The sequence below is a fragment of the Canis lupus genome, chromosome 4 (genome assembly GCF_011100685.1).
Source record: "Canis lupus familiaris isolate Mischka breed German Shepherd chromosome 4, alternate assembly UU_Cfam_GSD_1.0, whole genome shotgun sequence".
In the NCBI taxonomy this organism is placed as follows: Eukaryota; Metazoa; Chordata; class Mammalia; order Carnivora; family Canidae; genus Canis; species Canis lupus.
In genome coordinates, this window is record NC_049225.1 from 55911932 (window position 1) to 55932079 (window position 20148).

Consider the following 20148-nt stretch of genomic DNA (forward strand, 5'->3'; position numbering starts at 1 on the left):
CCTCGGCGCGCCGCGTGCCCCCGGCCTCGCCGCCCATTTTCCGCCTCCCCCCGAGCGGGTCCCCCGCACGCCCGCCGCCCGGCCCCCGCTCGAGGCGGAAGGTCCCCGGGGCCGGGAAGGGAAACCACCGAACCCAGTGACACGTTGGGTTTCCTCTCCTCGTCCCCGTCCCCGTCCCCGACCCCTCGACCCGCCGCCCAAGGCGATCCTACCGCCTACCACCAGCCACCACACAACAAAACTTGCTAACTTTCCGAGCCCGAATCCGTGCGGCCGGTGCGAACGCCTCGCCGGAGCTCCGCCGCCCCTGACATATGCTCCTCAAACATTCACAACATGGGGCCGATCGCGGCGCTCCCGGGACGCGAGCGCGGGGCGGGGCGGGCGGGAAGGGGGGCTTCCCGGGGAGGGTCCGGCCGGGCACCGTCCCCGACACCCACTCGCCGGGCCGGGGGGCCCGCACTGCCGCCCGCGCCCGCCGTCCCCCGGCCGGGTAGGCCCGCGCCGCGCCGTTGCCCGCCGGCCGCCGAGGCCCGGGCGCTGGCCGCGGGCTCCCGGAGGCCGGGCCCCGGCGGGGCGGCTTCCCGAGCGAGCCGGGGGACGGGGCGCGGCGGCCCAGTTTAAACGGGAGGCAATGAAAAAGGAAGGAGAGAAAAAGGCCCGAGTCACGACGGCCGGCGGCGGACCCCCGGGCCCTCAAGGCCGCTGGGGGAGGGGACGCCCTCCTCCCCGGAAGAGGTCCCGGCCCGGGCGGCGAGCAGGCGGACCCACCTGGAGGGGACTGTCCGTTCACCGCGGCCAGCGCCGGCGGCAGCGCGTTCTTAGTCCACGGGTTCACCTTGGGCGGAGGCGCCTCCACGAAGTCCCGGCGCCCGGCGGCCGCCGCTCCGCCGGCGCCCGGCTCGCCGCCGCCCTCCTCCCCGTCGCTGACCGCCAGGCCCTCGGCGCCGGGCGGCGGCGGCGGCGGCGGCGGCCGCGGGCTCTCGCGCTCCGGCGGCCCGGTGCCCTCCTTGTGCGGCTTGGCGCAGAGCGGCCGCGGTCTCCGGGCGCCGCCGTCCGGCTCCCCCCCTCCGACGTCGTTCGCCCCGGGCTCGCCCTTGCCCTCGGCAGGCGGCGGCGGCGGCGGCTTCTTCCTCACCAGACCCCCGTGCTCTTCGGCCTGCAAGAGCGGGGCGCCCCCCGGCAGCAGCGGCTCCACCTGAGTGGCCATCTGCGCGCCCGCCCCCCCGGAGAAGCCGCCTCCCCCGCCGCGAACTTGGCTCTCAGGGCACCCGCGACGCCTTCCTCCGGGCCGCCGGGCCCCAGTCCCTGCGGAGAAGGGCCGGGGCTCCCGCTAGGCGCGGCTCCCCTCGCGGTCGGAGGCAGCCGCCGTAGGTCCGAGGCCCGCTGGCGGGCGGGGGGGGGAGGAAGGCCCCCCACTCTGCGGTCCAGGCCTCCTCGGCGCGCGGCCCCCCCCGCCCGTTCCTCGCTAGGCGCCCCCACCCCGAGCCCGGCAGGCTTCTCGTCCCGTCCCTCCCTCCCCCCCGCCGCCGGGGCGGCCCGGGCTTCCCGGCTCGGGGGCTGCAGCAATATGGACGGACGGGGGAGAGGCGCGGCGAGCCGAGGCGACCACGCGATCCGCGGCAGGCGGCGGGCGGGCGCGCGCCTCGCGACGCGGCGGGCGAGGGGAGGGGACGGCGCGGCGGGGGCGCGCCCGCCGAGGCCGGCCCTGGGCGGCGGGCGGCGGGCGGCGGGCGGCGGGCGGGCGGCGGGCGGGCGGAGGCGGCGGGAGCGCGCGCGCACGGCCCCGCGGCCCCGCCCCCGCCCCCCGCCCCGCCCCGCCCCTCGCCTCCGAGGCCTCGGAGCGCCTCCCGGGCTGGGGGGTGAGGGGTGCTCCGGCCGGACGGGGGCGAGCACGTGCCTGATGCAATTCGGGAGGGAGGGCGACGGGGGGGCGGGCGCAGAGCGGGGTGGGGGAAGGGGGGAGGTGTCTTAAAGGGCCCGCGCGTCGGAGCGCCCGCAGGTGGAGCACATGGGAACGGGCCACGCGGCCGAGCGGGCCTGCTCGCGCTCTCCAGGCTGGCTGCGCCCGACTCGGGAGTCGGAGCCATTAACGTCACCCCTGACTTACAGGGCGAAGGAGAGGGGTCCCTATCCACCTCGAGGACGCGCCGACGCTGCCGGCTCCCCGGCGCTCCGCGGGCCTGGCCCCTCCGGGGCCCCGCCTGGGTGACCTTGGGCGAGCCGCCCTCACCTCCGCGGGCCGCGCCGGGCTCCTCCCCGCGGGCCCTGGCCTGGACACTGCCCGCAGTCGGGTTCGACGCCCGGCCCGAAGGCAAGCCCTTAACCCTTGGGGACAAGGGTGCCTACAAAGTGGGGACGGAATTACCAACAGCCCCCCACCCCCACCCCCACCCCCCACCCGGCCAAGCCCCTGAAACCCAGTATTTATAAGGCAGGAAACGTCTTTTCTTTCAAGTGAATTTCGCTTTTCCTAAAGAATTGCTTTGGGCGGAGTTAAACCAGGGCTGGATTGGGACTCAGAGATCTGAGATTTTTATCCTGGCCCTGCCCCTTACAAACTATGCACCAGGTATCTCTCTCCTCCGTGGGCCTCAGTTTCTCTATCGTAAAATGAACCAGTGGTGTAGGACAGTGATTTCAAACTTCAGTGCACATTCAATAAATATTTACTAACCTCATAGGGTGGGGGCCTGCAGGGTTCTAGGAAACGGGGTTTGGCAATCAATCAGGCTAGCAAGTTCTCTGTCCTCACGGAATTTACACTCTAAGGTGGAGAAAGACCATAAACGAGGTGATAAGTGCTTGTGTAGTATCTATGAAGACAGTAACTACTACAGTGGTAGGTTAGACTCGAGCAGCTCCTTTAGTATGGATGATGAAGGAAAACTTTGAATACAGATTCCAAATGTTTTAGAATTAAGTATGCCTGGTACAGGACCTAGAAAGTGTCTAAGAACCCCCGGCCCCGCCCCCCCTTGGGTGCTTACCCATCAGATGGCCCTACAATTCACTGGGAGAATTCCTGGCCTCTTTGGCTGTGATCCTGCTTGCTCAAGACATAACAGCCTGGGATGTCGGCCATCTCCAAAGGCAAGGATCAGAACACAGGACCTGCTGGATACCGGAGGAGGCTTATGGTAAGCCTCTTGAAACCGCCCGGGAAACGAAGATGGTTGTAGGGTGGTTGTAACCATGACTACTGAGAACAGGCACTGTTGGGGACAGCCAGGCAATCTGATGTCTAGTCCCAGCTCTTCGATAACTTGCAACTCAGCCTCTATACCTTGGTGAGCATCCCTCTCTTCCCCTGGATACCATTTCCTGGTGGTGAAATGGGGGTAAATTATGCCTGACTTGCTTCTACCCTCTCAACTTTTGTGAGGAGTCAAGTGAGACATTGTTTGTCAAAATGCTGTGTAAATTGTAGAGACTGAGGCCAGTGCTTCAAAAGAGGTCCCGAGAAAGGTAATGATTACGGGAATCTCCATGAATTTTAGCAAGATTCTTCATAACCGCATTGTATGTGCTCTTAATCAGAAGGTACATTATTGCACCTTGCCACTCAAATGCACTATTTTTTATCCTACTTACTGATAAGTATTTCCTATAAGTTATTCACACTAGATCCTCTCTGAACTCTCCTAATAGGAGACGTCATGGTCATTGTTGGTCATTCTTTTCCATATTCCTGTAATTGGAGGTAGAAGCTAGAGGTACCCCCCTGCAACTTGTGAGGGGACCAGGAACTCCATGTGGACGAGTTACCTATACACACTGCCCAGCAGTCAAGCACCTCTAAGCCTGCTGTTTGGAGGTTGGAGGGGCCGTGGGATCTGCATACCCTGTTCCTGCTCTGTCCCAGAAAGAGGCTCCTAAACACCAGTGTGCCATTTTACAGATGGGCAAACGGGCCAGAGACAGTAAAGTAAAAGACTACAACTTAAACTGAGGCTCTCATCACTGGAAAAAGGAATCTTAACAATTACTCAATTTCCTTGTTTTGCAGATGAGAACAGTGAGGTTCAGAGAAGTGAAGTTACTTAACCAAGGTCACACAGCTAGTTCAGGGCAGAACCAGGTCTCACACCTGAATTTCTTGATCCTAAATCCAGTAGCTTTTTCTACATTAAATGATGCAATTGGGATTTGAGTTCAGGTCTTTAAAATTCCTGACCCACTGTGGCATTATATACTCAGTTCTAAATATTAATAATGACCAAAAACAATTAAGAGTAGCTACTTTTATTGAGTAGCTACTGTGTGCTAGGTTTTATGAGAAATACTTGATGTTCATTATCTCATTGAATTCTCACAATAGCCCAATGAGATAGATATTAATTCTTGCCACAAATATCTTTTGAGTCCTGACTGTGCCTGGCATGGTGAGGCCTTGTGATTGTTCTCTTTACTCATAAAAGAAGGTCACTGAAGTTCAGAAAAGAAAGTAAGGTGGTTTGGGTGCCTGGGTGGCACAGTAAGTTAAGCGTCCCACTCCTGATTTCCGCTCAGGTCGTGATCTCAGGGTCATGAGATGTGAGCCCTGAGTCAGGCTCTCCGCTCAGCGCAGTCTGCTTGAGATTGTCTCTTCTTCTCCCTCTCGTGCTCTCTCTCTCTCTCTCTCTCTCAAATAAATCAATAAATCTTTAAAAAAGAAGGTAAGGTGGGTGCCTGGGGTCACAGGCAGCAGCTAAATATCAAAGTGACTTGTTTCAGGGCAGTTTAACTTCCCAGGCCTTGCTCTTACCACAGCACACTATAAGGCCTGCCTCTCTTCTTTCCATTGCCAAATCCTCAAGTTCTTACAGAGAGACAATCAAATACATGGGTCTGGGAAAAATGCTAAAATTGTTGAATCTTGTCTCCCCAAAATGTAAACTTCTGGGGTGGGGGGGTGGGGAAGAGGGGCAAGTAATTAAGCAATATGTGCCCTCAGGCTAAAAAAGAGGTAAAACAAGATTTGCTTTGGGCAGAAAGTGACAAGGATCAAACTAACTTGCCTATTGCCCAGGGCTTTGACACACACATGTTTAGAGACACAGAGATGGCTGGATGGCTCAGCAGTTGAGTGTCTGCCTTCAGCTCAGGACATGATCCCGGGGTCCCAGGATGGAGTCCCACATCAGGTTCCCCCGAATGGAGCCTGCTTCTCCCTCTGCCTGTGTCTCTGCCTCTCTTTCTCTCTGTGTCTCTCATGAATAAATAAATAAAATCTTTTAAAAAACCCAAAAAAAAACAAAAAACCCAGAGACACAGAGTGAGAAAATCAAACTTAAAAAATAAAAATTATAAAGTGGGTCCAAATACCTATTTGTATTTAATTATGTGTTTGCTTGCTCTTGGTGCTCACAACTTCCTGAAGAGAGACAGAGGAAGCTGCCCCAGGGACCGGGGACTGAGAGACCAAGGGACCAAGGGACCAGAGAGCCCAGAGACCAGCCCATCTTTGGCTTTGCCGAATGACTTTGGACAGCCTCTCTACCTTCCTGGGCTTCCATTTCTCCATCCACAAAACGGTAAGCATAATACCTGCCTATCTGGCTTATGGATGTACAAGGTACAGTTTTTACCAAATTTCATTCTTTTGTGGGGAGCATATGTAAAAGGTGGTGTGGAGGTTCCTCGAGTTATCTGTGCTAGGAAGAAAAAGTTTAACACGTATAGGTGTACAGTGTTACTCCTCTTTCAGTTTGATTTTCCAAAGGAACTTGTGTTTCTGGAAGAACTTGAGCTGTGTACCTTATCTGCTGATATCCTGGGCTCCTGGGCAGGAGGCAGACACGGAGGAGTGGGTGGGGTTAGCAGGGGTGGGGCTTTGGCCAATACCTACTGTGCCAACCCCGGGGAGTGTTATTCCAAACTCTGAAAACTCTTGGGTCTTTTAGCACATGCCAAGAAATTTATTCAGTTCCTGGGAGGAGGCTCAGCCTAGACCTCTTCTTGTGAAGTCAGTGCAGACATCAATAGTTAAGTGGGGTGGGGGGTGGAGGAGTACTGATTGTTCCCATAAAACCTGGTTAACCCCCAGAGCAACACTTTTGTGTAAGTACGATTATCCCCATTTTACAGATGAGGAAGTAGGCTCAGAGGCAGCCAAGCATCCCCCAGGGGCTTAGGAAACGGAAAGAATGGGTTTGTAATGAAGGTGGTCCGATGGAGAATTTAACTTCTAATACATCTGCCACCTTGGGTTAGAGCCAAGCCTCCTCATCCCAGCCTCTTCCTCTTCCGTGCTACCATCTTTCCCCCAGCCCCACTCCCCATCCTGGCATGCCTGCACTTCTCAAATGGTCTCATGATGAGCTTGCCCACTAATTGTTCTCCCCGCTGCAATGCAGCCTACCACACTGCCTAAGCCAGTTCTCTGACTCTTTCCTGGACTTTGATGAGCCCTGCCTCTGCTTAAAATCTCCCTACTCACACCCCTCTCCTCTCCTGCCACCTCTACCACACCCTGTATTTTCCAGCAGCAGTGGACCACTCACTATTTCTTTCCTTCGGCAAATATTTATTAAGCACCCACGATGTGCCAGGTACTGCCCAGGCCCTGGACTTAGACAAATGAGCAAGATACACGTTTCCTATCTTCAGGAAGCTCCCTGAAGGCTTAACCCTGTGGGCCCCATTCTTTCCTGCCTCAATTCATGTAATTCCTCTCACTCTGACATTCCTGTTCAGAGCGAGGTCCTGGGTGCGAAATCCCAGCTTGACCATCTGGTGACTTTGTGAGCAAATATTTAACTTCTAAGCCTCAGTTTCCCCATCTGTAAATTGGAGATGATAATGAACTACTTATCCCCTAGAGCTTCAGTGATCTTTAAAGGAGATAATGTGTGTAATTGAATAGCACAATGCCTGCACATAGTATGTGGTAAGTAAGTATCACCTTTTGTTACTTTTATTATTTGCCAGTAATATCATTTCCACTGGTCCAGAATTCTACTTGTCCTTCAAGGTTCAGCACAAAATGCCAAGTTCCTCACGAAATCTTTTTTAATTTCCACAGCTGGAAGAGATTTCTCCCCACTCTTAACTCCTAATGGCAGTATTCTTAAAGCATGTGGTATTTTTTATGTTATTTCTTCCTTCAGTTATGGTTACTTATGAGTAGACCTTTTCTTCCATCTAGCTTATGACATTTCTTGGAGTAGGGATAGCATTCCATTCTTCTTACTGTCCCTTATTGGATCCATCACTGGTGTCTCCCGCAAAGAAGGCCCTTAGTGTATTTTCTTGACAAAAAAATGAATGAATGAATGACTACAGGATCAGTCCTGATCACGTCAATGTTTTGGTAACCAGAGTGATGCTGTCAAGGGCCAAGTGCTAAATTTTATATATACTTAACATATAATATCTTTAATAAATATATTAATTATATATAACTATATAAATTATATATGTACTTTTAAATAAGATATAATATGAAAATTAAATGTGCTAACTTTAAGAAACTTTAAGAAACATATAAGGCTACACCCCAGAGGTAATCATCAGCAACATGTTGGTGTATTTTCTTCTAGTCTTTTTTCTATGTACGTTTTACCTAATTGAGATTGTATTGCAAATTCAGCAGGTTTATTTTTTGCTTTCCCACCTTGGCAGTGTATTATGAGCACTTTCTCCACATCACTGTAAATTCCCTTCACATAGTTAGTTGTATCATCTATTGAGCCCCTATGGTTTGCCACACTGCATTTCCCAAAGGGCTTTCGTGGGGAAGGACAGAGATGACTGTCCCCAGTTGGCAGCTAAAGAGCCGAGACTCACAGAAGTTCAGTCAGTTGCTCCAGGATGCCAGGGCAGCAGAATCAAAATGAGAACCCAGGTCATGCCCCTTCCATTCCAGACCCCTCCAGCACCTCAGAGGAGACATGGCACAAATGGAAAATACAAACCCCCTGCCCCACCTGTGAGACAAACTCAGACAACCACATTCAATTATTCCAGGGTCTGGAAACATCCAAGTTCTTATGGAGACAGGTGGAAATTAGTAGCTAAAACAAAGTCAGAAGGCAATTTTCCTGGCAACATGACCATAATCAGTCACAAGTACTGAGCTCTCAGAACAGAAGGGCCCTGCTCTTGGAAACAATAAAGGGCAAGACATGTTCTCTGTCCCAGGGGGGAAAAAAAAAAAAAAACTCCCTACACTAGCACAGTATTCTTGTCACAGACCACTTGCCTGTCCTTTACTTATAGCACAGGGGAAAAAAGTAAAGGGTTTGAGGTCAAAAGAGTTAAGTTCAGATTCAGGTTTGCCTACTTCCTAGCTGTGTGTTGTTGGGTAAGTTACTTCACTTCTCTGAGCTTTATTGTCTCCGTCTATAAAATGGGGAAAGGAAAATACTTGTCTGAGAAAATTCATTATGCCTTTGAGAACAGTAAATGAACCAACATTTATGAAAGGGTAGGGTCTTATAGCTTTGCCACCTGCCAGCTCTGTAACCTTGGGCAAGTTCCTTCATCTCTCTCTGCGTCAGTTTCCTCATCTGTAAAACGGAGATGATAACAGCACTTACCTTTAGGGTTATTGTGAGGATTAAGTGAGTAAATACATGCAAAGTGCTTAGAACAGTACCTGACAAATAGTACATACTGAATAAGTATTTGCTATTATTATCATTGGCATAGCATCAAGACAAACACTCTTCGAATCCCACACAAAAAAATGTAGAGCAAGTGTTACCCTAATCTTTAGATGAGGAAACCAACTCTCAGAAAGATGAAGTGTTCCTCTGGAGTCCTGATGCTAGTTGATGGCAGCCCCAGGACTTCTATAGATTCCAAATGCAATGTCTTCCCTCTCCAGATCACATTCTAGCTGTTGCAAGGGGTCAGCCTTCTGGCCAGTTTCAGCCCACAGGCATGTTTTGTTTGGCCCACACAGTATTTTCTTTTTAATTGAGTTTAGCTGTGATTAGATGGGCCCAGCACACACTAGTGAGTGTCAGATCATACCCTTCCTCTGGTGTTTGTTACTCCCAGCCAAGCAGCCAACTACCCTCATTGAGATCCTTGCACAGGTTGATACAATCCCAGTCACTAAACACATGGTATAGACAAATTCTGGAGATTAAAGATGAGGCAAGGAGGAGCACAGGCCAGAGGGACAGGGAAGAGGTAGTCAGGGAAGCCTTCCTGCAGGTGGCCATATGTATGTTAAAACTTAAAATTAGGGGCATCTGAGTAACTCAGTCAGTTAAGCATCTGCCTTCAGGTCATGATCCCAGAGTCCTGGAATGAAGTCCCTCATTGGGCTCCCTGCTCAGTAGGGAGCCTACTTCTCCCTCTCCCTGCTCCTGTTTTTTTTTTCTCTCTCTCTCAAATAGATAAAATTAAAAAGAAAAAAACAAACAACAACTTAAAATTAGGGAGTGGGCTTTGTCCACCATGAAAGGGAAGGTATGGGGCAGGGCAGGTTGCTTTAGCATTTGGTGATCTTCAGGGATATTTGGTTTTCCGGCCAATGCTTCCTTCCCCAGGCCTTTCTCTTGGCCGAGAAAAGAAGTAAGCTGCCCCTTATCTCAGATGAGGCTGTGTGACTAAGGAGGTCCATAGTCAACAGATATCAGCAGTGTTTGTTGATTAATTGATCTGTGCCATCATCCCTGAGTACTCAGCATCATGCAAGGCTCCTGGAGAGAGGTATGATCACATGAGCCCAAGTATTAACTAGGGCTCCTGCCTTCAGTGATAATAGCAAGCATAATAGTGATAATGGCAGGGTCTGTAGACAGGGTTTTTTTTGTTTGTTTGTTTAGGGTGGCACTTCCCAAGGTAAAGTCTCCAGAATGTGAATAGATAGACCACCAGGATGGAATCTGTTGAACCACTGGGTTTAACCAATGTTAAATAAATGTTTTACTGTGGGATAAATTAAATTTATATTTATATAAATAAAATAAATATATAAATATATAAATAAAATAAATTAAATTTACTGTGGGCTTTTACCATTCATGGTGAATCTCTCAGAAAGAGAGCATTTCCCAAACTCATGTAATATAGAGCAAATCTGAGCCAGGTATTTGAGGAATCCCTTTGAGAAACATTGATTCCTTTTCTGCTGGGGTGGTATTGGACAAAGGCATGTAGAAAGAGGCCTGCCTCCCTGGCTGGCTCTCCTGCTACGTTCTATAGAACCTAGAAAAAGTCTCTTTTCTTCTCTGGAATTTAGTTTTCCCATTAAAAAAAAAAAAAAGTCTGAATGTTCTGGAAGTTTCTTCCCATCCTCGCAGTCTTGATAGCAGTTTCTAACATTTCATACCTCTATGACAAAGAGGATGAGTGCTGGTCACAGGAATGAGGTGGGAAAAGTCTGTGGCAAGCTGATGAAGCTGCCTGACTGCGTGTCCCAGCAACAGTCACTGGATCAGAGAGGTTCACCAATTCCCAGAGGATCCCACAGCACTTGAGTTTCTAGATCTGTGACACATGGTAGGAAGAGGGAACCTCAAATAACGTAAGTGACCTAATTACTTAATGTGGATAAAGTGCATAGAGATCACTAGATAAAGACGGAGAATAGCCAAGCTCATTTTGTGTGACTTGTACCACCTGGTGTGTTTTGTGCCAGCCTCCCAGAGTGATGAGGCTCCCAGAGGGCACCTCAACCAAGAAAAGCAGGAACTATTATGGCATGCCTGCCATTCTCCTGCAAAAGACCCTTCAGTGACTCCATATTCCAACAGGAATAAATTCCAGACCTGTCACCTCAGCCCATAAGACCCCATGTGCTCCAGACTCCATCCACCTCTGACCCCCCAGCCCCTGCTCCTCTACCCTGTCCTTGCACTGTGCCAGCTTCTCAAAATGGAGCTCTCGGCAGCCTGGGGCCTCTAGGGCATAATTCCCATTGCCTAGAACACATGGTCCCCAACACACAAACACAAACACCATATACTTCTCATCCTCCAAGCCTCAGCTTAAAACAGTCCCCTTTCTCAGAGACACCTCCCTTGATCAACTTGGCTGAAATACTCCATGTTCTTCATAGCACAGATCGCAATCTCTGATTTTATGTGTTTATCTTCTTTTGCCAATTTTCTCCAATAATATATAAACTCCATGAGACTGGAGCTTGTGGCTATTTTGTTCATCCTTAATACCCAGTCCCAAGTACAGTGCTTCACACAGTAGGCGCTTAATATTTGGTTGAATGAATGCTGTGTGGCCTTTGGCAAGTCGCTTCCCCTCTCTGGGCTTTCATTTCTCCACGTGTGAAAAGCAGTGTTTGAATGAGGTGCTGTTGAGAGCCTCTGTAGCTCTGACTGTGGTTCTGTGACTAATATCTGGGCCCTGGGCCTGGGAGTGAGCCTGGTATGTTGCATTGCCACAGCACTGCACACAGCATGCCGATTTAATCAGGCGGCCGGCACCCTGTAATTTTGTGTTCTACTATCCCTCCTCCCCAGTCCCAGGACTGGGAACCATGCTGTCAGATTTCCAGGATGATCCATGCACAGCCACCTGGGAGAGGATGTTCAGTCTAGAAGCTCAAGGGCCAAGAAGACTTGTCACTCCTTGCCCTGATAGGAAAGGTTGGCCTCCTTGGGAGTTTTCAAACAAATCCTATAATCTCTGGTTAGAAGGGACCTTCGGGATGCTTGGCCTGGCCCTCTGCCTTAAATGTAACTGCCCTCTAAACCTTGCTCAATAGTGATCATGATCACTTGGATTCCACTTGAAGTGCTGGGAACAGGGGCCTCTCTGAATCTCAGGGCTGCTCATCTCACCCATGAACAGCTTTAGGAAGTTCTTTCTGCAGCATGGTGCAACACTAGGCAGTACAGCATAGGGGCACAAAGTCTGGGCTCTGAGTGGCCTGGGAAGAATCCCAGCTCTGGAACCTACTTGCTATATGAGCTTGAGCGAGCCATGAACCTTCTCTGTGCTTCCATTCATCTTCTGCAAAATAGGGAGAACCCTCATTGGGCTGTTGGGAAAATTGTAAGCATTAATACCTAGTGGGAAGGCAACAAATGCCTGTTTCTGTTAACTGCTACCTTTGAATGTTCTTCTTGTTATTATCATTTTCAGATCTTCCTGGACTCTGTTCTCAGGGTTGGTTGGTTTGTTTGCAAAAGAGACAGTGGGGCTAGGCCCCAAAAGCACAGGGCTAGGAATCCAGAGCAGGTGGGCTCACTGGTGACTGTGAGAATATTCACTTCATTGTTCCAGACCTCAGGACCACACCTGAAAAAAGGAGACAGAATAATCCCTGTCCTGCTTCCTGTTGTAGAACAGATGCATAGATCACAGGAGAAATAAACAAGAAGGCTTCGAAAAGTGCAAAAATGCTCTACGGATGTGAGGGATTCGTCTTATTTTGTTGGAGAGCCCTTTCCTCTTTTAGCAAGGCACATTAGCTTCCAAACAGCAAAATAGCTAAACTCAACCTATTTGGCAAACAGTGTGTTTTTGATACTTGCTGTGAATTTGAAGCTAATCCCTTCAGAATCTTCTTTCATTAATGTACCAGAGCAAACAAATTTGAGAAGGATTTATTTATAAGCATTTGGTACATTCCTACAGGATGTAGATAGAGCTCAGTTTGGCTGATTTCTGACATCTTTGTTTATTGTTGTAATTATTATTTCTTTAGTTTCTCTTCAGGAATCTGATTGAAAGGATCCAGGTGAGGTACCTTCACTTTGCAAATGTAGGCAGGACATAGCAACTCTGCATAATTTCAGGAAGTCTGGTATGACCTCTGTTCAACCCCTGTCATGTCATGTGGGCCTGTAGTGAGAGGAGGCCCCTAGAACTGGTCTTACCATAAAGATCAAAAACAAAGATTCAGAGAGGGGATGGCACTTGCCCCAAGTCACACAGCTAGTTAATGGGGAGGCTTGACCAACCAGGTCTCTTGACTCCAAACCCCATATTCTTTCCAATAGTTCTATGGAATCCTGCAATTTCTCTAAATTAGCTGATTATGTATCAAAATATTGTAATTTGTGGGGGTTCACATTTGTCAAAACTCCATTGACCTGGGGGTCCCTACCTGGCATGGTAGGTGAAGCATGTGATTTTTGATCCCGGGGGTAGGGATTCCCTAGAAATAAAATCCTAAAAAAAAACCCAAACCCTCACTGAACCATACACTTAAAACCTCAACAATATTTTGTGTTAAATTTAACTCGATCTTAAAAAAAAATGATAAAATGGTGTGGCAGAGTTCTATTTCATGAGAGAGCCAGTGTCTGAGGCCAGCATTAAGGCAAAATAACGTATCATCTAAAGAGCTCAAGAAAAGCCCTTAGGAAGGCAGCGGGCTGGAGCCAGCAGGGTCTCTCAGCTGGTGTTTCTGCAAAAGCATTGTAACAGCCTGCTGCTTCTTCAGAAGGTCCAGATTAGATGCTGGCTGCCTTGTAGGGGGCAGGTTGCGAGAGAAAGAATGTATCTCTATAAAAGAAGGATATGTGGTGTGGTGGGAGGCACACGTGGGAACCACACTGCTAAGGGAATGTAGTTTTGGGTACCGCACCTCACACTCACACACGCACACACACCCCTCCCTGAGCAGGTGCTGGAGCAAGTCAACAGAGGGCCTGAAGCTGGGGACAAGGATCTGAGGGTTGGTTCCTGAGGGGGTACGGGGAGGGAAAGAAGTTGGAGCAGAGTTGGAGAGCTGCAACTATGGAGAACCCCTCATTCCAGAAGTGACAGCAGCAGAGGGGAACCAAGGAAGGAAAAGGATACAAACAGCTGGGGGACATCAGAGAGAGAGACATTTGGAGGTAGCCTGGCTTTTGAGGAGAAAGCAAGTACCCAGGGTGGACCTGCTGCAGTGGTCACAAAACTAGTCACTATCCTTTCATAAGTGAACACTCTAAAATTTGGAGTGATGGAAGAGGAGGAGGTTAATCCACAAAGCAGAATATGTTTAACGAGATTAGATCTGATATGCTTCTGATACATAAAGTTTATTAGTTGCTTATCTATTAAAAAAAAGGAAGATTCTGTGCTTCTCAGGGTCAAAAGTGTTTATTCTTTTGAGGAATTCAAACAGTTTCCCTAGAACTGTATTAAAACAATACATTTGTTCACCTCACACTCCTTTGGATGGCTACTATCAGAGAAGGAAGGAAGGATGGATGGAAGGCATGAGGGAAGGAGGGAGAGAGGAAGGAAGAATGGGTGGATGGAAGGCATGAGGGAAAGAGGGAGGGAGGAAGGAAGAATGGGTGGATAACAAGTGTTGGTGAGGATGTGGAGAAACTGGAACCCTTGTGCACTGCTGGTGGGAATGTAAAATGGTGCAACTGCTATGGAAAACAGTATGTAGCCTTCTCAAACAATTAAAAATGGAACTACTAAATGATCCAACGATTCTCACTTCTGGGTATTTATCCAAAGGAATTGAAAGCAAGGCCTCAAAGAGATATTTGTACACTGATGTCCATAGCAGCCATATTCAAAATAGCCATGAGATGGAAACAACTCATGTCCCCAGCAATGGATGAATGGACAGATGTGGTGTTTACATACAAATTAATATTATTCAGCCTTAAAAAAGGAGGAAGTTCTGCCACATGGATGAACCTTGAGGACACTATGTTAAGTGAAGTAAGCCAGTCACAAAATAACAGATGCTATATGATTCCACTTATATGAGGTATTTAAAGTAGTCAGGTTTAGGGCTGCCTAGCTGGTTCAGTTGGTGGAGCATGAGACTCTTGATCCCGGGGTCGTGAGTTTGACTCCATGTTGGGCACAGAGCTTACACTAAAAAAAATAACAATAAAGTAGTCAAATTCATAGAAACAGAAAATGGAATAGTGGTTACCAGGGGCTGGGGAAACAGGGAGAGAAAGTTGTTTCATGGGGATAGTGTTTCAGATTTGCAAGATGGAAAAGCACTGAGATCTGTTTTACAACAATGTGAATATTCATATCACTACTGAACTTTACACTTTAAAATGGTAAATTTTATGTTAGATGTGTTTTTATTACAACAAATAAACAAATAAGAAACCAATGCATTTGCCTGTAGATTTTCCTTTACTCACCGAAAAACAGCTGGTTATAAAAACAGCCTGTTCAGTATGATCCTGTTTTTGTAAAATGTCCTTTACTATTCTAATATATATACATTATTGTCATTAGAATATACACCAAAAGATTAACAATGGCTATTTCTGGTACCTATTTTGTTCTTTTTACCATCTATATTTTCTAACTTTTTTTAAGGAAGCATTTCATTACTTATTAAAACAACAACAACAAAGGGGCCCTTATGTGGCTTAATGTTGAGCATCTGCCTTCAGCTCAGGTCACGGTCCCGGGGTCCTGGGATCAAGTCTCGCCTCAGGCTCCTCTCAGGAGCCTGCTTCTCCCTCTGCCTATGTCTCTGCCTCTCCCTGTGTGTCTCTCATGAATACATAAATAAAATCTTTTTAAAAATCAATAAAAAATTTCATCCCATTCCAGCCCCTGTCTTTATGTCCACAAACTTTACAAAAGCGAAACTCACATCCCTGAGTCTTTACCGTATATATAATTAGAATCACTGCTAATAATTTTAAGATAAAAATAGCATAGTAATATTTTCTATGTAGGGCAAACTTAACCTGTGCTCAACATTTGTGCTTTTCATGAATTATCTCATATAATAACCCTTCAAAGTATGTACCACTATTAAACCCATTCTGCAGATGAGGAAACAGAGGTTAAATAGCTGGTAAAAATGCCTTTATAAATTTCAGGGCTGTGTTGAAACCCTCAGCAGTCTGATTCAAAAGCTATTCAGATAGCCTGGCTATTCTGCTAGACACACATGATGTACTCATCTGTCATGCTGTGCATGGGTCCCTTCAGCAACCATGAACATACAATTTATGTGTTACTTACATGGTCCAGTCAGCACCCCTACCACTCTCCCGATGGTCCTACCATATTTGTTTCACAGATGAGGTGAAGGTCAACTTCCCTCCATAAATTCCAAGCCACATTACATTCCAGATGGGTCCACACAGAGCAAATGAATGAGCCAATCCTGGGGATTCTGAGTGGTTTGGGACTGTGGGACTCTATCCAGGACATTCACCTCATTCATGTAGATACTAACTCAACTGCCCACTACAACCAAGCAGGAAACACACCCACCTCTCAGGACCAACTCCAACTTGAAGGGAGGGCAGAAAGGAAAGGCTGTCAAAGATGGTAATTGTATAATATGATTTATTACAAAAGAATAGTTAGGATTATATAGTTAACACTTGGTGTTCAAACATTTTCATCTCTAAGGATCTCTGAGAGTCTTAGAGATTGTTTAAATATATATCACATGAATTGTTGGAGACAAAGTCTATAGTTTTATTTTTTATTCATTTTATTCCTTTTAGAAGAGAGAGTGGGGTGGGGGGAGGTCAGGAAGGAGCAAAGGGAGAGGGAGAGAGAGAATCTCAAGTAGACTCCACACCCAGCTTGGAGTTCAACATGGGGCTCGACCCCAAGACCCTGAGATCATGATTTGAGCCAAATCAAGAGTAGGATGCTTAACTGACTGAGCTACCCAGGCACCCAAAATTCTATAGTTTTAGAAGATAATTAAAATTCCTTTGCCTTTGGAATTAAGAGAATTGCCTATGGGATAAATATGATGCACAAATCATATTTGCACACACACACACACACACACACACACATAGATCTAAATCCAGAAACTCAAAAATAAAATAATAAAATAAAATAAAATAAAATAAATCCAGAAACTCTGAACACAGGGCTGGAAAGGATCTTGACGAGCAGTTTGTTCAAAAAGACAAATAATACCAACTTCAAATCCCCTGCTCGTGGTTGAAATGATCAATCATAGCACTCTTTCTCACTAAACCTGGACTAAACCTCAGAATCTTTCTCAACGTAGCACTCTAAGCAGCGACTACTGCCTAATCAGAGTCAAACCCTATTCGTCATCTAGGATATTAGTCTATTCCCATCCCTGCCATGTGATCGACAGGGGACTGGAGTTCAGAGAGGTAGATTAGCTTGCTCAAAGAGACACAGCTGGTGATGCAAAGCTCAAGTTTCCAAATTTTTGCTTTTTTCTTAATCTCCACACTTGCCCTTTTGCTGTGTTCAGAATACACTGGATAGATCATGTTTTGCACCAGATTCCTCTTTCCTTTAGAATGCTCCTACCAGTGATCTGCTGAGCAGCAGGAGGCCTATTGCTTAAAATCTTTGTGTGTCAGGTGTTTTCAAGTTGAAAATGGAGATAGTCATCTGGATTCATATTCCTGCTTCTCTTACTGGTAAGCTGGGGTGCTGTATTGAGAAATGTGGGCTGTTGCTGAAATTTCTATGACTGCAGGGAAAGGATCAGATATTTCGAAAGCACCTTCTCTAGGTAAGGTACTGTGCCCCTGCTGCAGGCTGGTTTTGCTCCAGAGTGTAAAAATGAAGTAAGACATTGGGTGGCTACAGTGATCTGGTCATGGTAAGGCTGCTTGGAAGGAGGGGGTATTTGAGCAAGACTTTAGAGATTAAATGGACTAAATGTTTCTTTGACATATATGATTGTTACATAGTTATTTGGAAAGATAGAATATCAAGTGGTAAAATCATTCCTATTTCCTTTACCCATAAACTCTGTCAACATTTCATTTTTCTCATTTAGTATCTTTTTTTCTCTATGCAGAGATATTTGTTTTTTTTTCCCTTTTCTCATAGTTGTTCATCTATGTGTGCCATTTTATATTTTTATTTTTAAAAATTGTTGTGGTTATTTTAATGGAGCATGGAGGTCAATGCGGGACTTGAACCCATGACCCTAAGATTAAGACCTGAGCTGAGATCAAGAGTCAAATACTTAACTGACTGAGACACCCTGAACCCCTTGATTTTTAAGTTTTAATATACTACCAGAGTGCCTCCATAACCCATTTGTAAGAACAGCCAACAGATTGGTGTACGTACCTATGTTCATCCAAAGGCATGTGCATGCAGCACTTTTCAAAACAGCACCAAACTGGAAACAACCTGAATATCCATCAATAGAATAGATATATAAATTGTGCTATATTTCCCAAATTGAAAAGTATACAGTGATGGAAATAAACTACAGCTACACATAGCAACTTGAATGCATCTCACAAATATAATGTTGAGCAAAAGCAGCCAGGCACAAAAGAAAACATACTGTATGACCCGGTGATAGAAAGTGCAACGCCAGGCAAAATTAACCAGGATATAAGATGTCAGAACACTGTTTACCCTGGGGGGCATGGCTAGTGACTGGATGGACCATGCAGGGAGGCATCTGACTGTAGGTAACACTGTATAAGCATTTGGTGAAATGTATCAATCTGTACATTTATGACTGTGTGCTTTCCTACATATGTTCTACAAGTCAACAAAACATGAATTAATTAAGTAGCTGCAAGCAAATACATCCATCAGGTAGAGCAAGCCAAGGATGTCACTTTGGGCAGAGGAAATAACACAAGGAAAGTTGCAAGAGTGGGAAGGAGAAAACAATCCAGCTTGCTCACAACATGGGTATTACAATATTTTGCCATAAACAAATGATCCCAAAACAAGGATTAAAAACAATGACACTTATTTGCTCATAATTCTGAAAAGTGGCGGTTTGGGCTGGGCTTAGTGAGGTAGTCCTGTCTCAGCTAAGGTCACTCATACGAGTGTATGTAGTCAGAAGCATTGACTGGGGCTAGCTAGCCTAAGATGGCCTGTGCTGTTTATCCTTTTTGCCTGCTCTAGGAAAATGAATATGGGCCCTTTAAATATGTTTCCTCTGCCAGCTAGCAGGATCCTCAGTTTTGTCAGTATTGGAAGCTGGGGATACATTAAGTAAGAAAGTTCAGAATCCACTTCACCAGAATCCTGCAGCGTGTGTGGGTCCCCTATGCCCAGTTCTGCAGTGCATGGCTTCTCTAGCGTCGGGCTCTGACAGTGCATAGTGGCCAGCAGCACCCAGCAGCCAAAAGCTTCCCCAGAAATCTCTCTTGAGGGATTTTGTAGCAAAGTGTCTCTGGTGAGACATTTCCCTAAGAATGGCTTTCCTAGAACACAGGAGGACACAATTCCAGCAACTGGCATGGTACCGCAGTGACCCCTCTGCCATGTCCTCTGGGATGAGATCTGGATCTCAGCCCTGGGCAGGGGCTGGGCAGTGGGTGTGGGGGGTGGGGGCTCTACTTCAGGTGCTCTATGTCCACCCTAATGGTTGCTCCTTCTATTTGCTATTCTTGTATTCTTCAGAGTTCTCTTTACTTCTTATTAGTCAGTCCCTTGTTACTTCAACCCCCCATTATAATTGATAATTCTTTATATTAAACTTTTCCTGTTCAAAGTACTATATGGTTTCTCTCCCCTGGTTAGACCTATGTCTCACGCATCTGTCTGGTTGTTGGTGCTGGATATTGACTGTGCCTTTCTCTCCAAATGTCTCCAGCAAGATAACCTTGAGGTTTTTTTTAACATGGCAGCTGTGTCCCAAAACATGAATGCTGAAAATGTAAGGCTTCTTGAGGCCAAGGCTCAGATGCACCATAACATCATGTTAACTGATATCTATCAGTCAAAATAAGCCATTGAGTAAGCACAGATTCAAAAGGAGAAAAAATAAACTCTATCTCTTGATTGGAAAAGTGGCAAAGTCACATTGCAGATGGGCATGGGCACAGGACTGGTGGGAATGTTGCAGCCATCATTGCGAACAACCTCCCACAGTCCCAGAGCATCAGAAACAGCAGAATACTTCTTGAAAGTCTATTCCTTGACCCTACTCCAGAGCTGCTAAATCCAAATATCTGGGGTGGGATTTGGGAGTCTAAAATTTTAACATTCTTCCTCTTCCTATCCCAGCCTAGGTGATTCATACCCATAATAAAACTTGAGAACTATTCATCTATGCTCACACAATATCTGTTTTCATTCATCGCTTTGAAAATATTGTTCCAATGCCTTCTGGGCCTTCATTATTTCTGTGGAGAATCTGTTAGTTTCATTGTTGCTGCCTTCAAGATTTACCCCTTATCTCTGGTTTTCAGCAGTTATACCATATAGGTCCTAGTTCAGTTTTTTCTTTATTTATTCTGCATGGAGTTTAAAGTGATTCTTAAATCTGTGGCTTGGGGTCTTTCATTGGGCTTTGGAAATTATTGACTATCATTA

The 20148-nt window shown here is 47.1% G+C and overlaps 1 protein-coding gene and 1 long non-coding RNA gene across 7 annotated transcripts in view; one reads left to right on the forward strand and one right to left on the reverse strand.

The window, feature by feature from the left end:
- Positions 1–20148, reverse strand: part of LARP1 (La ribonucleoprotein 1, translational regulator) — an 84594-nt gene that overhangs the window by 53901 nt on the left and 10545 nt on the right. The window contains exon 1 of one of the 4 annotated variants that reach the window (XM_038534943.1): positions 772–1225. The exons of 1 other annotated variant lie outside the window; for it this stretch is intronic. In XM_038534943.1, the coding sequence (XP_038390871.1) occupies positions 772–1210 (439 nt within the window). In that variant the 5' untranslated portion in view covers positions 1211–1225. Of the gene's footprint in view, positions 1–250; positions 325–771; positions 1226–20148 lie in introns of those variants that run through there. 2 more of the 4 variants (XM_038534944.1, XM_038534946.1) reach the window with 2 other exon arrangements.
- The window catches only part of LOC106558729, a 30675-nt gene continuing 12928 nt past the window's right edge, over positions 2402–20148 (forward strand). For all 3 annotated transcript variants that reach the window (XR_005358371.1, XR_005358373.1, XR_005358372.1), the window contains exons 1-2: positions 2402–3140; positions 5363–5516. This is a non-coding gene — a long non-coding RNA (uncharacterized LOC106558729). The remainder of the gene's footprint in view (positions 3141–5362; positions 5517–20148) is intronic.